This window comes from Sciurus carolinensis, chromosome 4, assembly GCF_902686445.1.
Source record: "Sciurus carolinensis chromosome 4, mSciCar1.2, whole genome shotgun sequence".
Taxonomy (NCBI): Eukaryota; Metazoa; Chordata; class Mammalia; order Rodentia; family Sciuridae; genus Sciurus; species Sciurus carolinensis.
The window spans coordinates 75,204,529-75,222,005 of NC_062216.1; the positions used below are offsets into that span (position 1 = coordinate 75,204,529).

Below are 17,477 nucleotides of genomic sequence, written 5' to 3' on the forward strand. Positions count from 1 at the left end.
TAAATTTCAGTCCTGCCTCAGACTCTAGAACTTGCAATTATTCTTCCTCAGCCTCCGTGGCTGTTGCGATTTGTGCCACCAGTGTGGCCTTTTTTTTTTTTTTTAAACAGAGTTTCCATTTGTCGCCAAGACTGACCTCAAGCTAGCAGTTCTTCAGCCTCATCCTCCCAAGTAACAAGGATTACAGGCACATGCCAGGGTGCCCAGCTCCTACACTCTTAAGAGCAGGTGTGCCACACTGAGGAGCAGGGAGGCTTCTAAGCAAAGAGTGTTTCCTTCTCATGTTGAAGCCCTGCTCCCCTCACTGCCGCCTCCACTTCCATGTTCAGTCCTGTGCCCCACTTGCTGCTGTTAACTACTCTGTGATTTCTTAGGAGACCAAATCCTATCATTTCCTGCCAGTTACCAAATGTACCCCCAGTAGAAAACATCCCCCAAATTCAGAATGCAAGCTGGTAATATTGGTGCTTTCCTAGCCTGCACTCCTGGGGGATGATGGGGACCAGTGTAGGGCGCTGGGTCCTCCAATAGGGGAACATTCAGGGTTGTTTTGTTTTGTTTTGTTTGTTTGTTGTGGCCCTGGGTTTCAAACCCAACGTCTCTTACATGCTAGAGAAGACCCTCTACCATTAACTCTCAGCCCTCCCCTTCAGGTTTTGAAATCCCCAGGACTTCACTAGGCAGCTGACTACTTTCCTCATACCATTGTCCTCTCTGATAGTCAATTTCCATAAGAGTTGTCCTTCCCCTTTCATTTGCTCCAGCTGAGTTGTCCCCCCTTCACCCTCAGTACCAACTGAACCCAGAATTCAATCTCAGTGCTTAACCACTGAGCCATATACCTAGGCCTTTTTATTTCTTATTTTAAGAAAGCATTTAGTAAGTTGCTTAAGGCCTTGCCAAGTTGCTGAGGCTGGGCTTGAACTTGAAATTCTCCCATCGTAGCCTTCCACATAGCTGGAATGACAGGCAAGTAGCACCATGGTTAGCTTCCAGCTAAGTTGTTTGTTTGGACTTTTTTTTTTTTTTTTTTGGTGGGGGGAGGTACCAGGGATAGAACCCAGGCGTGCTCAACTACTGAGCCACATCCCTAGTCATATAAAAGAGTGTCTATATGTTCTTCAAATAATAGACTTGTCAGTCATAGAATCAAGCTTCTATTACAATCAAAAGCAATTTCAAAAATATCTCCTGAAATTCATTAAATATTTAAGATATCTCTGATTTCCTTTCTCTGCATTCCTATTGATTTAACCCACCCGAAATTGTTGCTTGCTGCTTACTGTGTGGAAGGACACTATTCTGTCCAAATGCTCACCCACAACATCAATGAAATAAATTCCTATTATAGTAGTAAATCACAATTTCACTTATTAAACTGGCAAAGATTCTTAAAAATTAATGGCACTACTGTTTGTTAAGGTTTTAGAAAATGACTCCTTATAATTGCTGGTAGGAGAGTAAATTTATATAATCTTTCTAGAAAGAAAAGCAACATATATCAAAAACTTAAAATATAAATTTAAGCAAAAATATTTATTAAAGTATTGTTCCTGATAGGGAAAAATTAGAGACAATATACATAACTTGAGTAATCACATAATATATAATACAAAATGGGATTTTTGAAAGTGAAAGGAGGCATTATTAAAATTATACCAACATAAAAGGCAAAAATCAAGCCTATTTCAGGAAAACCAGGATAATAATTGTTACCTTGCATATAACCAATGATCAGGACTTAGCCACCATAATGTTACCACACATTGAAACACCAGAACTCAAACTGTTAAAATATGGTTATATATATTAAAATTCTATATTAATTTGGGAAGAAACTCTGAGAGCACTCATTCTCATCAGTCTGCCAGGCACAATAAATAGCCCTCCTTTCAGGACTGATAATATATGTCCATCTGAGTGTCCAGGGTAAAAAAAAATTTCTAAAGAGAGTCATTAGATTGTATCAACTTCTCTAGACTTTTGCCAGGGAAAGAAATGTTCGTTTGGTTGTTTTATTTAAACAGGGCCTCCCTGAGTTTCCCAGGCTGGCCTTGAACTTGTTATCTTCCTGTCACAGGCTTCAGAGTAGTTGGGGTTACAGATGCATGCCACCCAACCCCACTTGAATTTTTTTTTTTTTTTTTCAGTGCTGAAGATTGAATTCAGGGCCTTGTGAGTACTAGATGAGGGATCTGCCACTGAGCTAAATTCCTAAAATTTAACTCCTGGAAATGAATAAATTATGTATTGTGTGTGTGTATATATATATATTTTTCTTTTTTCCTGATACTGGGGATTGAACCCAAGTGTGCTTTACAACTAAGCAACATTTCCAGCACTTCCTGTTTTTTGGTTTTTTTTTTTTTTTTAAAGTATGGAAGACAGCTTCTGTTTTTCAGAAAACCCAAACCTGGAAAATCTCAGGTCAATTTAAATTTATTATCAATCCCAATCCCTACCCCTACAAAACTCACAGTGACCTGTGGAACTTCCTCTCAAACCCAGGCTTCTGCAAGTCAGTGACCCTTTCAAGAACTGCTGGGGTGGGTGTGGTGGTACACGCCTGAAATCCCAGCAACTCAGGAGGCTAAGGTAGGAGGATTGCCAGTTGGGAGGCCAGTCTCAGCAATTTAGTGAGGCCCTTAGCAACTTAGGGAGACCCTGTCTCAAAATAAAAAAGGGCTGGGGATGTGACTCAGTGGTTAAGTGCTCCTGGATTCAATCCCGAGTACCGGAAAAAAAAAAGAAAGAAAGAAAAAATGAGAAAGAACAGAAGAGCTGCTGGGATGAATGGCCTATGACACCATAGGTAGCAACTCTGACATGCTCAGTGACAGCCCCAACTCAGCTCCTTTCATATGATTGCACACCTGGTTTACCTGATCAGCCTGCCAGCAAAGCATCTACCCTCAGCGAATTGTACACATTCAGCTACCATGGACAGCTCCCAGTTGTTTCTCTCTTTTAGGCATTAACAAGCTGGAATCAGATGTCAGGTCCAGTGTATACTCACACACAAAAGCCAATCTCTCAGGCAGATTTTGTGAAATTCCCTATTCACTTAGCTGGTGTAGGATTAACAACAAGTGTTTGTTGATCAAAATGACTTTATTATGTTTGAAAAATAAGTTCCACAGAATGAGAAATGTCAACATGTAAAAACATTTGTTTTCTGTACTGAAGAACAAACCCAGCATGTTTTACCACTGGGCAACACCCCCAACTGCTTTATTCATTTATTTTACTTCGAGACGGAGTCTCACTATGTTGCCCAGCTTGCACCATGCTGCCACATGTAAATTTTAATGACAAGGAAAGCCAGGTGCAGCAATACCGGCTACATGGGAAGCTGAGGCAGGAAGATTGTAAGTTCTAGTCTACCTTGGTAATTTAGTGAGACCCTATCTCAAAATTAAAAAAATAAAAATGAAAGGTTTGGGGCCAGTAGCACAGGCCTTAATCTCAATGATTCAGGAGGCTGAGACAGGAGGAGCCCAAGTTCAAGGCCATCCTCAATAACTTAAACCCTTTCTCAAAATAATAGAGGCTAGGGATGTATAGGGATGTAGCTAAATGGTAGTACCCCTGGGTTCAATCCAGTGTATGTGTGTGTGTGTGTGTGTGTGTGTGTGTGTGTGTATGACATCTATGACTCTATACATGTGCATGTTCTAACATGATGGTACTTTGACCATGGAATTCACAGGGTCATACCTGACCAGAATAAGAACTACCAATTATTCAAATATACACTGTGAAACAGAATATGTGAATGAATAAATACTTAAGGCATAGTATACAGGGACTGGATGTGTTAGTGCAATGGTAGAGCACAGTTTTCCTGTGTGTAAAGCCCTCAGTTCCATCCCCAGCACCAACAGCAACCAAAGGAAAACAATTTATTTTCCATATTTTGAACAAAATCAGAGAAATGAATTTCAAGTTGGGAATTCAGTAAATTCAATGATTTTCATTGTTTTCCAATATAGATGTTTTGGAAAATTAAAAATTTACTTATTTACTTTATTTTTTATCTCCTTTAGGACTTTTCTTGGGTAAAGTCATCTGGTATTAAGAATATTTTTATCTCTAAAAAATCAGCTCCTAGGAGAGAAGACTCCAAAGCAAAACAATCATGAATGAATATCAGCAAGGGCTGGAAGTTGATGACAATTTCATAAAATCAAAAAGTTGGAGTAAGTAAAAAAAGGAAAGACCCAGCAGCACTTTACCACTGAGCTACATCTCCACACCTATATTATTTGTTTGTTTGTTTATCTTTTGGTACTGGGGATTGAACCCAGCAGTGCTTTACCACTGAGCTACACCCCCATTATTATTTTTGTTTTTTCATACAAGATCTCATCAAGTTGCTGAGGCTGGCCTCCAACTTGTTTTTCTCCTGCTTCAGCCTCCTGAGTTGATTATTTTCCCAGGTTTTATTACAAATATTTTAAATCAAAATGACAAAATAGGTGATAAAAGAAAAGGAAAAGAGAAGCTGCCAGGTGTGGTGGCACATGCGTGTAATCCCATTGACTCAGGAGCTGAAACAAGAAGACTGCAAATTTTCCTGTGCAACTTACAAAGAACCTATCTCAAAATTTTTAAAAAAGGTGTGGGGGGTGCTGGAAAATAGTTAAGTGGTAGACCATCTCTGGTTTCAATCCCCAGTACTGCAATAAATGAATATGCATTTATGAATAATATGAATACAAAAAAAAATTTTTTTGGTGGTGCTGGGGATTGAACCCAGGGCCGGTACATGCTAAGCAAGCATTTAGCCAACTGAGCTATATCCCCAGTCCCCTAAAACTTTTTTAAACTTTTTTAAGGTTTAGCTGCAAGTGTATCTCAGTAGGAGTGTACAGCACTTATCTAGCACGTGAGAGGGAGTGGGTTCAATACCCATAATAATAACAATAACAATAACAATAATGAAGAGCCAAATGACAGAAATGCTTTACTGACTTATTTTAGGTTACACAGGCACATCCAGCTCACAGAATAACTGGATTGGCCAGAACCAAAATGCAAATCTACCTATGGAGGATGTTGTTAAAAGCATGAGCTATGAAGAGACCCTAAGTTCAGTTCTACAATTTTTAGCTCAAGATGCACAGTATATGGACTGCCTGCAACATCTCCAAGGCACAAAGACACTTGGAAAAGATTTTCTAAATCACTCTGATACTTCTCAACATTCAGGTATTCTATGGGGTTCATTAATATGATAGTTTTCCTTAATGTACCTAAAGTCAAATGCACTGCCATTGTGTGTGGGTTAAACCATATGACAGTGTACAGCATACAGTACAACAGTGTCTCTCAGTCACTCCCATTTCATTTGATTCCCTCTTTGTAACCACTGTTAGAGTTATGTGGATGTCATTCGAATCTCCTTCTACACTCATTCAGTCATGTTATTCAAAATTTTTACATCCATGAGATTATACTAAAATATTTTATAATCTACATAGAACATAGCATTTATAGAATAAGTATAAAATACGTATGCATTCTTCCATTATGAACATTAGTTTAAAACCCAACAACAGCCTGGTATGGTGGCACATGCCTGTAATCCCAGGGACTCAGGAGGCTAAGGCAGGAGGATCACAAGTTTGAGGCCATTTTCAGCAATTTAGCAAGACTCAGCAATTTAGTAAGACCCTGTCTCAAAATAAAAATAAAAAAGACCAGGGGTGTAGCTCAGTGGTAAAATGTCCCTGGATTCAATCCCCAGAAAAGAAAGAAAAGAAAGATCTGGGTGAGGTGGTGTTTGCCTATTGTCCCAGCTACTTGGGATTCTGAGGCAGGAGGATAGCAAGTTCCAGGCCAGCCTGGGCAACAACAATGAAACTCTGTCTCAAAATGAAAAAAATTTTTTAAAAGGTGTGGTAGGGAGCTGGGGATGCGGCTCAGTTGGTAGAGTGCCTGCCTCACAAGCACAAGGCCCTGGGTTCAATCCCCAGCACCACAAAAAAAAAAAAAAAAAAAAAAGGTGTGGTAGGGGGATAACTCAGTGGTAGAGTGCTTTTCTAGCATACACAGGACACTGAGTTAAATCCCTAGTAACTTGAAACACACATACACACACACACAACCAAAAAGAAGGGAAAGAATAAAAAAACAAAAAAATAATTTTAATTTGTACCTTTTATGAAAATATTCCACAATTTTGATAATGTACTTTTTCTTTCCTCTCTGCTTTCCATCAGTGCACAACATTGATACAAAAATCAAATGTTCTCATGTATCTGTTGATTTTATCCCACAGATCTTGTTACACACAAAGAACCAGCTATGCCATGGAACCAAAGTCCAGAGCTATCACACAGGAATCCGAATGAAGATGAAGGAAAGGGAGAACAGAACTGGAGAGAAGAAGAAGCAAAAGAGGGAGAGAGAGAAGAAGAGGAAGAGGAAATGCAGCTAGACGACGACCTGAAAAACGAAGAGAAAAGGGAAGATGAGGAGCTGTGTCCCAAGAAAAGATCAGTCAGCAAATCCCTCATGGACACTCTTTGGGCAAAGTTTAAATTAAATGCCTACCCCACAGTACAAGATAGTTTCTCACTCTCATTTGAATTTAGCATGACAGATAAACAGGTATGACAACCTATTTCTTCACAGACGGACGAAGTCACTTCTGTAGTACTATTATGCACGTAACCAGTATCTTGATTCCTGTATTAATCACCTCACCTGCCTCATTTTTTGCAGATACAACAATGGTTTTGTAAAATGAGGAAGAAATACCAGAAAGAAATGTCTAAGCAAAGGCACAGCAAAAGACTCAAGAAATAAAAAAGTTTCTACACATAAAACTTGTAAGTTGCAAGGAAGTAAGAAAGGATATGTTGACTTTTAGTTCTATTTGAGTTTCTGTAGTTACTGGGGATCCTGTAACTCTTTTGTGTGCCAGCCCAGGGACACAAAACCAGTTCAATTTACTGCTTATTTTTCACTCTACTCAAAACACACACCTGTTCATGCCACCATTTTACATGTAATCACATTATCATATGTACGCTATAGACGTTAGATTTTTATTGTTTTGCTGTGATGGAGATTGTACCTAGGACTTTATACATTGGTTGGCACTTATGTGCTGCACCACTGAGCTACACCCCCAAATCTTAGATTTTTATTGATTGTAGTATAGAATTAAACCAGCTTAAGTCCCAAAGTTCTGAAGTTTAATTGCTATTTTGGTAAACCAGAATGCCAAATAATCCTCTCTCTTTTTTTTTTTTTTGTACCAGAGAATTAACCCAGGGGCACTTAACCACTGAGTCACATTCCCGGCCTGTTTTTATTTTTTATTTTGAGATAGGGTCTCCCTAAGTTGCTGAGGCTGGTTTTGAACTTGGGATCCTTCTGTCTTAGCCACCCAGAACCACTGGGATTACAAGAGTGTACCATGGAGCCCAGCTTTCTTCACTTCTGAAAAGTGATCTACCTTAGATGGCCGGCTGTGCACATCTCTACCCTTTTGGTTAGAAAACCTCACTGACATAACTGTCTTAGCAAGTACAAACTATCCTGGAGCCTACAAAGAAAGTGTGGGAATAACATTTTTTGAGGCTCAAGCTTTAGGAATTAAAGATGTTCCATGCAGGCACTATACTCAAAGATGGCTAGAGCCCTTACAGTAACAGACATCCGGGAAAATCGCATAGCAGCCTTTGAAGAAGCTAAGAAGGAACTCACTGCTTTAAAGTTTGAGGGAGCAATTTATAGGAAGGATTTATAGAGGCTTTCATGCCATAGCTTTCTTCTAGCAGACCAAGTAAAAGTCTTCTGAGTTATTTATGGGACAGTTTCAGAACTGACTGAAGTGATTATGTGGAAAATTCTGTTAGCCCTACGCTAATTCATTCTATATTCTTTTCTCTCTATGGGACTGAGCTGTTCTTGGTGTTTTTTGTTTGAATCAGAGCTGTTTCCAGCAGTTTTCAAATTAAATGGAAAAACTTTATGATAGTTCCTTACCTTTAAAAAGTTTAGCAATATCACAGTGATAATAAGGATTTTTATTCCTTGTATTATCACAGATCAATATTGTTATTTTGAGTCATAATTCCTGGTTTTTGTCAAAGAATTCAAGATGAGACTTATGGTCATTTGACTTTGTAACTTAATTTGATTATCCTGTAAATTTTGGTAGTCTCATTTTGTCTCTCATTTTAATCTATTACTGAATATTTTATTTTTACCCTTATTGAGTCATTTACTGACGTGTGCAACTGTTCCCCTGTAATATCATTGCATTTTTTTGTTGTGTTTTGTTTGTTTGAGGGTTTTTTGATACTGGAAATTGAACCCAGGGGGACTTAACCACTAAGCCACATCCCTAGCCGTTTTTTGTATTTTATTTAAAGACAGGGTCTCGCTAAGTTGCTGAGGCTGAGTTTGAACTTGAGATCTTCCTGACTCAGCCTCCCAAGCAGTTAGGATTACAGGCATGCACCACTGCACCCACCTGGTTGTAGTTTGAAACAAACAAAACAAAAAACACCTTGGTTCAGTACTGTGGCTCACATCTGTAATCCCAGCTACTCAGAAGGCTGAGGCAGGAGGATAATAAGGTCAAGGTCAACCTCAGCAATTTATTAAGAACTTGACTCAAAATAAAACATTTTCAAAAGAGTTGGGAATGTAGAGCAATGGTAAAGCACCCTTGGATTCAATCCCTAGTACTGAATAAAAAAAAATTAAACCAGTATGCATTTTCTATTGCTTATATGCCAAATACATATTTGATGATTGTCTTCCCTCTCTATTTGTGGGAACCTCATGTGATTTTGAAAGGAACTAAGATAGAAACAATATCAACTTTTTCCCCCCAGTACTGGGAATTGAACTCAGGGCCACTGTACCAATGGGCTATATCCTCACCCTTTCATTTTTTTTTTTTTTTAATTTCATTTTGTTTTTGGTACTGGGGATTTAACCCAGAGAGCCTCTACCAGGTACTGGTAGAGGTGGTCCAGTTACTATCAGGTACATCCACGACCCTTTTTATTTTGAAACAGGGACTTGCTAAGTTACTGAGACTGGAATCGAACTTGCAATCATTTTACCTCATTCTCCTGAGTAGTTGGAATTATAGGCTTGTGCCATCACGCCCAGTCAGAATTCTTATATATTATTTATATATATTTATGTACTATCTCAAATGCTAAATTTTGAGCAGAATACCATATACTAGTTCTCAATCCCAGGGGAGCAGAACACAAAATACTGGCTACTAATCCCAGGGGAAGACTCCCAGTACATGAACAACCGCAAACATCAGTATGCTAATATGAGGAATGGAAGCCCAGACCCTTCCACCCCTTGCACCTCAGTATTGGAGTATCATGAAACACAACACAGACACGGGATAGATCAACACTTTACTTACAGTGAGATGAGGCAGAGCAAGATCAGTTTCAATCTCATACATTGAGGGCTGGGGGTGTAGCTCGGTGGCACAACACTTATTTAGCATGTGCAAGGCCCTGGGTTTGATCCCCAGAACCACAAAAAATAGGGGAAAAAAAAAAAAATAGTACGCATTGGTTGCCCAAGGCCAGCAGTTGCTCTGGCAGCCAGCTCAGGGCAATTAATTATGTGCACCCCTCTGGTGTCCCAATAAAAGGACCCCACCCCCTCCCCTTAGAGGATTATTATGGCATTTGACACATACACTTAAGCAGAACAAAGGAGCATGCATTGAGTTTGCCTCGAGGAAAGATGTGCCCACTCAAGGTGAGGAGCCCACACAGGTTGAGTGGGCTCTTCATCTTTGGTTAAGGAAGTGGTCCAGGCCCAAGGTCTATTCCTGTGTGTACATGAGAACACCTTTCCCAACAATTATTACCCTAAACCATAAGGAAGGAAGCCAAATTGCTGGGAAATAATGTGATTTCATCAACAAGGAATAGTTCCTTAATGTCTGAGCCTCACTTTGTACTCTATTGTGTTCAATTCAAAAGCTGTGTTTTTAATTATAATCTGGGAAATATTCTAGGCTCCATCAGTTTGTGTTTCACATGTAGTGTTTATACACCCTTAATGTTCTCTCTGGTGTGATTTTATATATATATATATATATATATATATATATATATATATATATATATATATAATGCTCTTGTATCTTTTCTACACCCTTACTTACCTCTGACTTTTTTTTTTGCTTTAACAGCACTTGGGATGGAACACAGGCCTCAGCACACTAGGCATGTGCCCTGCCATTGAGCTGCATCTCCAGCCTACCTCTTTGACATTTTCAAATATGTTTTTATGAAGAGCCCATCATTTTTCAATGGAAATTATTTTCCAGATCTAATATCTTTTGATACATGTTAAATACATGGACAGTGTTATGAAACATTTATCTGACACCATTCTTGTATATAAATGGAGCACTTGAAAGATAAATGAAAAAATAACTAATTAATTCTGTGTAGTAGAACAAACAAGAAATCAAGGTAAAGAACTAGATGAGTGGATACAAAGAAATTTCTAAACATTGTATTTTTACCGTATTGTGGATCTGAAGTTTTTATTATGCATGTTCATTGATTTTATTTAAGAAAAAAATTAATAAAGAAATTACCAACCTCTGTGGAAATAAATTTAATGGGTTTAATGTGTTTTGAAAACACATCTCTAAGCAAAACTTTCTGCCTTATTCTCTGTAAACATGATAGTGCTCCTGATTTTTGTTTGGTGTGTGTAAATAAATTAGAAGACCAAATTTCTTTAGTTTTTTACAAGAGCAAGTTAAAGGATGAAATAAGGAGGGAAGTGAAGACAAGAAGACACCAATGGATATGAGAATGACTGATAAATTAGAGGTCAAATAAAGAGTATGGGAAATGATTGAAAAGGAAATTTTAAAGTCAGGCTCAGCAACCCAAACCTATAATTCCAGTGACTCAGGAGGCTGAGACAGGAGGATCTCAAGCTTGAGGTCAGCTACAGCAACTTTGTGAAACTCTTAGAAAGTTAGCAAGACTGAAAGCACACAGAAACCACTATGGACGCAGGAACTCACGCAAGAGATTTTGTTAAGCAAACAGAGTGTTTCCCTGCAGGGTGAGAGAGAAAATGAGAGGAAATGAGAGGAAGAGGAGAGAGAGAGAGAGAGAGAGAAGAAAGAGAACGCACGCAGGAGAGAATGAAAGCCATGAGGAGAGACAGAAAATGGCAGGGGGAGCTATTAAGTAGTTCGCAGGCTAATAACAGGCCAATGACTGATGAGAATGTTCACAGGTTGACAATCTGGACCAATGACTACTGAGAATGTTCACAGGCTGACAGTTGGACCAGTAGCTGGCTGGGATGTTCACAGATTGACAATCTGGGTTGTAAAATGGTGTGGGGGAGGGCGAATAATACCAGCAGCAAAGTACCAGATCTGATGCCAACAAGCCCCTGTCTCAAAATAAAAAATTAAAAAAGACTGGGGATGTAGCTCAGAGCCCTGAGTTTAATCCCCGACACCAAAGAAAAAAGAAACTTCAGATCATAGTTATCTCCTACTACTCCCTAATTCCATCAAAGATTTAGACAGACATGATTTTCATAATTCATATGGATGAACCCTCTAACATCTACACTTTATATCTTTATATGTGTATGCATATATGTAATATATAAATATATCTATTTATTTAGATGATACTGGAATTTAACAGAGGCACTCTACCATTGAGCTATATCCTTAGCCCTTTTTAGTTTTTGTTTATATGTAATTTGTTTTTTTAGTATGAGGGATTGAATCCAGAGGTGCTTTACCACTGAGCCACAACTCCAGCCCTTGTTCTTATTATTATTTTTTATTTGGTGACAGGGTGTTGTTAAGTTGGTTAAGACCTCACTAGGTTGCTAACATTGGCCTGGAACTTGGGATACTCCTGTCTCAGTCTCCCTGGTCACTGGGATTACGGGTGTATGGTTCCATACATTTTGGGGTTTTTCCTTATACCGGGAATCTAACCCAGGGTCTCTTGCATGCTAAGCAAGCACTCTACCAGCAAGCTGCATCCCCAGCCTGTGTTAGTCTTTGCTGCTGGTGGTTTGGGGCTTAGCAGTAAGTGGCCAAGTCAGTCCTAGTGAGTTTAAGTTCATGCTGCTGAGCTCTAGCACAACCTCTATTCCTCCACCATGGCCACTTTATTCATGAGTCCAATGGACAATGAACACGGTGGTTGGAGAAAGAATCTCACTGTACCCATAAGACTGGTCATCCTATCCACTTGATTATTAAAATCCTCCTCTGCTAAGGTCAGCCTTTCATGAACATTCACATTGTACACAAATGCCTTCATGGTTTTTGGAAGTCTAAGGAACGTTGGATTTTGAGATTTGGGGGCCTTAACAAAAAATGCAAGCCAAGCCTCTGGGCTGTTGTAAATGCCATCAGTCTTCATTTGGATGGTGTCTACATGAATTGTATGCATTCAGTAAAAGTTCATTAAGCTGTCTCTTGAGATTCATTCACTGCATATAAGACATTTTTCAATTTAAATAAAAAGTTTGGGCTTATTTCATCTTCTTGCCCTTACCCTTTCTAGTACTATCAATAAATGTTTCTGTTTTTTTTTTTTTTTTTTTGGTTTTATTTTGTTTTGTTGGTACCAGGAATTGGACCCAGGAGTGCTTAACTACTGAGCCATATCCCCAGCCCTTTTTTTATATTTTATCTAGAGACAGGCTCTTGCTGAGTTGCTCATTGCCTCACTAAGTTGCTAAAGCTGGCTTTGAACTTGTAATCCTCCTTGCCTCATCCTCCTGAGCCCCTGTCCCTTTTTATTTCTCATTTTGAGAAATCGCTAACTTGCTAAGGGTCTAAGCTGGTTAGGGCCTTACTAAATAACTGATATTGAACTTATGATCCTCCTGCCTCAGCTTTCCAAGTGACTGGGATTACAGGTGTGGGCCACTGTACCTGGCCTAGATATTTCCTTTGACATGAATTTTCTTATTTATTTAAAAAGTAGAATTTTAGAGATCAGGTCTTGCTGTATTGCCCAAGCTGGCCTTGAATTCCTGGAATCAAGAGATCTTCCTACTTCAACTTCTTGAGCAGCTGGGACTACAGGCTCAACCTGACCAACCTTGAATTTTCTTTTCAACTGCACGTTGTGTGCCCTAGCTTCGAATTCTATCATATGATTAAGTTTCTTAATTACTCTTGGAAATAGGTACCTCTTGCTCCTTTTCCTCTAATCCCTTTACAAAAACTAGAATACTGTGATATCCTGAATTTTATTTTTTGGTAGTAGGGATTGAACAAAGGGGCATTTTACCACCGAGCTACAATCCCAGTCCAGTTTTTAATATTTTATTTTGAAACAGGGTATTGCTAAGTTTCTGAGACTGACCTCAAACTTGGGATCTTCCTGCTTCTGTCATAGGAAAGCAAGAAGCTGAAACTTCAAATTTCTGTTCTTGTGTTCCAACAAAAGAAAATTTAAAGTCAAACACCAAAAGCCATTCTAAAGAACTGTTTTACAAGTGATGGCAGAGTGGAAGTGAGGTGAAAGTAAAGTAGAAGCAACGTGAGGCTCAAAGCGAGCAAAGAAAGCGAGGCTCAAAGAAACGAGTGGGCCGACTCCAAGGAAGTAATGACAAAGGAGCCAATGTTGTCTCCAAATTTATTACTGTTTGATGTTTACCAGGAGAACTGGGGTTCACCTTCTGTACTCTTTGCCAAACAGGTGTTCAACTCCTCCCTCACGTCAGGCGGTAGAGTTTTTGACCTTAGTTTGTCCCCTCCCGAACTGTCCTGTGGCCATCCTATTTAGGGGGGCTTCATCTACAAGTCAATTCCATGTTAATGTGGGCACTGGGGTCAATAGCTGGTCAGATGTTAGCGTCACTAAAGACTTCCCCCCTACTCCTGAACTAGTAGGAGACACTTGGCACCATAACTTCTAGTTTTATCTTGACCTTTATGGGTCCTATTAAGAGTTAGTCCCATAAGTCCTTCTTTCTTGAGGCACCCACCCCCAAACCATTATCTCTTTTACCCTTGTCTGTTAATCCTCAAGGTTTTTGTACTAGTGTTTTTCAACAAGTTATCTGCTACAATTTACTGATTTGTCTTGGCAGAAACTTAAAAAAAACTTTAATTTAGGTTAATTGTGACCTTGCCATGTATTTCCCTGCTCATTTCCAGCTACTACCTAACACTTCAGCCTCCGAAACTGCATAGATTACAGATGTGCACCATCACATCCACTCTGAAACATTTTAACATTTCTTTCATTGGTGATTAAACCAAACTCACAGCCTTGAGCACGCTAGACAAGCCCTCTATCACTGAACTACATTCCCAGATCCTAAGTATAATATTTAGATACATGTTATTAGGGCCAACAACTTTGTTTTATCATACTACCATCTAATTAAAGCAACAGCTGAAGTCAAAATAAAATAATCAGCCCAGAGGCAGAGGCAGGAGGATCACATGTTCAAGGCTACCCTAGGCACTTTTCCAAGAATTCTCTCAAAATAAAATAAAAAGGGTTGGGGATATAGCTCAACAGCAGAGCACCACTGAGTTTAATCTCTAGTACTGCAAAATAAAATAAATAAATAAAATCAACATAAGTGCTAGACTTTTCCTTTCTTTTCCAACACTATTACCATCTTCATCTCCACTTCGCTTTAGCCAACTCCTCTTTCTCTAATATCTACAGAGCAACTAAGAAGGTTCTGGGTCAATGGTATACTGTTTTAGAGCAGTTTTAGTATTAGTTTACTAAACTTGCATAGGCATTTCTTGGTACTCCTCCCATTCCTGGAGGCTAGACTTAGCAGAAGTGGAAAAAAATCCTTTTTTACCTTGGGTCAAAGATCCCCTGAGGGTAGGGTGGGAAAGAAGAAATAATACATATCCTTCTAATAACCACCAGGACTCTTTTGACAATTCAATTTGGTCGTTTACCCTTCCCAACTCCCCTGCTTGGAGACCTTGGAATTTGGTACAATAAAAGTTATAATTCAGTCTTTGAATGTTAAAGGCCTTTAATTAAAGATCTGACGAATCCAAAACTGACCCACAAGTCAGGAATTTGGGGGTTTTAGTTGTTCTTTATTTGAGAACCCTGGTAATTCAAGAATTTTATAAGTGTGTTTCAGCTCTAAGAAATGACTGATTAATGAATTAATTTTCAGTGTTGTGGATCATGAGGTATATCTCCGGCGCTTTCTAAATTTTATTTTGAAGTAAAGACTGGGTTAACGGGAAAAGGAGTCAGTGGTGTCTCATATATTTATGTTGAGTGAATCTTACTGGATTTCAAAACTTGTACTCATGGTAAGATCTTTTAACAAAAGTAGCCACAGTTCATTTACTTAAAGGAGATGATACATACATATGTGAAGGTTTATCATACTGTTCAGTAATGAAGTTTTTAAATATTTCATAATAAAGAGGTTCTTTTGCAGGGTGTGGTGGTATATACCTGTAATCCCATAGACTTGGGAAGCTGAGGCAGCAGGATCAGGAGTTCAGGATCAATCTCAGCAATTTCCCGGGAGCCTCTTTCAAAATAAAAAATAGAAAGGTTTGGAGAAGCAGCTCTGCAGTAGATTGCTCCTGGGTTCCATCCCCAGTGCTGGAAAAAAAGTCCTTTTGGAGGAAGAAAATGTATGTGCTTGCTGTGCTTACAGGGATAACGAGCAAAATAAGTGAAAAATAAAGTATGCGAGTTCACTAGTAATCTCTAAATTAGCAGTTTTCATAACTGTGTGGTTCCTCTTTAAAATACAGGTAATTTGAGAGTAATCTATTTCTTAGAGAAAGGATTGATTGTTATAAATGAAAGACTCTTTGTTCAAGACTTATTGAATTGTCAGTCTAGGGGACCTCCAGCAAAGAACATTCTTGGGTTTTTTGCTTTTGTTTTTATTTTTGTTTTCCTTTTGGAGTGCTGGAGATGGAAGCCAGAGCCCCCTACATACTAGAAAAAATGTTTATGTGTCAATAAAAAGTATTTAAGCTGGAGCTTGGCAGATGCCTATCATTCCAGTGGCTCGGGAGACCCCTAACCAATTTAGTAAGACTCCGTCTCTAAAGAAAAAAAAGGATGGGGATGTGGCCCAATGGTTAAGTGCCCCTGATACCAAAAGAAGAAAAAAAAAAGAAAAGAAAAGAAAAAAAGAAAATTATTTATGTGTAAAATGGCTCTTTCCCTCAATTTACATACAAAGCCCTAGTTCTTATTAAGCCCACTCCTTTATCAAACAAAAAATGATACGTTATATGATATTTTTGCCTGGTTCTGTCATAGAATAGTAGTTGTCAAACAATAGCAGGCAAAAGACTTGCGGAGGGAACTTTCTCTTTTTTTGCAGTGCTGGTGCCTATACCCAAGTCCTCATTTATGATATGGCAAGTGCCCTACCAAGGAGGACTTTTTTATATTTGGTATTGGGTATTGAACCCAGGGGCGCTTTACCACTGAGCTGTACCCCAGTCCTTTTTATTTTTGATTTTGAGACACTAAGTTGCTGAGGCTGGCCTTGAATTTCCAATCCTCCTGCCTCCGGGCCTCAGTCTCATGTGTTACATTATGATTATGATTATGATTATGATTATGATTATGATTATGATTATTATTTTGGTTCAATGTCCTTTTTATTTCCATTTTTTGTTTGTTTTCAGACAGAATCTTGCTAAATTGTTGAGGCTAGCCTTAAACTTTTGATCCTCCTGCCTCAGCCTCCCAATCACTGGGATTACAGGCATGAACCATTGCACCTCATCCAAGAATTTTTAAAACAGACTTCTAGTCAGGCTCAGGTTCCTGACTGTAAACCTAGTGACTCAAGATGCCCAGGAAGAAGGATAGCAAGTTTGAGGTCAGCACTCAGCAACTTAGTGAGATCCTGTTTCAACATTTTAAAAGTGCTGGAGTGTACTTCAGTGATAGAGCACTGCTGGGTTTGCTCTTTAGTACCGCCAAAAAAAAAAAAAAAAAAAAAAAAAAATGGCCAATATATTTGGACCAGATTAAAGGAAGGTCCTTTAATACAAACAAAAAATAGCTGGGAAACTTGGAATAATCCAAATGATAGATGAGAAGAAAAGAATGGAAAGTGGTTTGGATAGGGCAGTAGATTCAGAGATACTTAGGAAAGGTCAGCACCAGTATAGGTGAGCATACGTGCCAAATGTGAACTTACCCTTTTGCCAAGAGACACAGATCATTCTCAGACCCCTAATCTCCCCATGACACAGGAAATAAAGAAAGAAAGAAATACTTGCTTTAAAAGAATCATCACAGGTTGGGGAGAGTGGTAGAGTGCTTTCCTTGCAAGCACAAGTCCCTGGGTTCGATTCCCAGTACCACAAAAAAAAAAAAAAAAAAGAACCATCATACCAGTCACAGTGGTGCACACTTGTAATCCCAACAGATTCTGGATGCTGAGGCTGGAGAGTCACAGGTTCAAGTTTAGCCTGG

The 17,477-nt window shown here is 38.9% G+C and overlaps 1 protein-coding gene across 1 annotated transcript; it reads left to right on the top strand.

Moving 5' to 3' along the window:
- The first annotated feature begins 3,286 nt into the window (after positions 1-3,286).
- Nanognb (NANOG neighbor homeobox) lies at positions 3,287-6,813 on the top strand. Its single transcript, XM_047549698.1, has 4 exons — positions 3,287-3,368; positions 4,984-5,211; positions 6,284-6,615; positions 6,730-6,813. The coding sequence occupies exons 1-4, from the start codon at positions 3,287-3,289 to the stop codon at positions 6,811-6,813; spliced, it is 726 nt and encodes a 241-aa protein (XP_047405654.1).
- Positions 6,814-17,477: the final 10,664 nt, after the last annotated feature.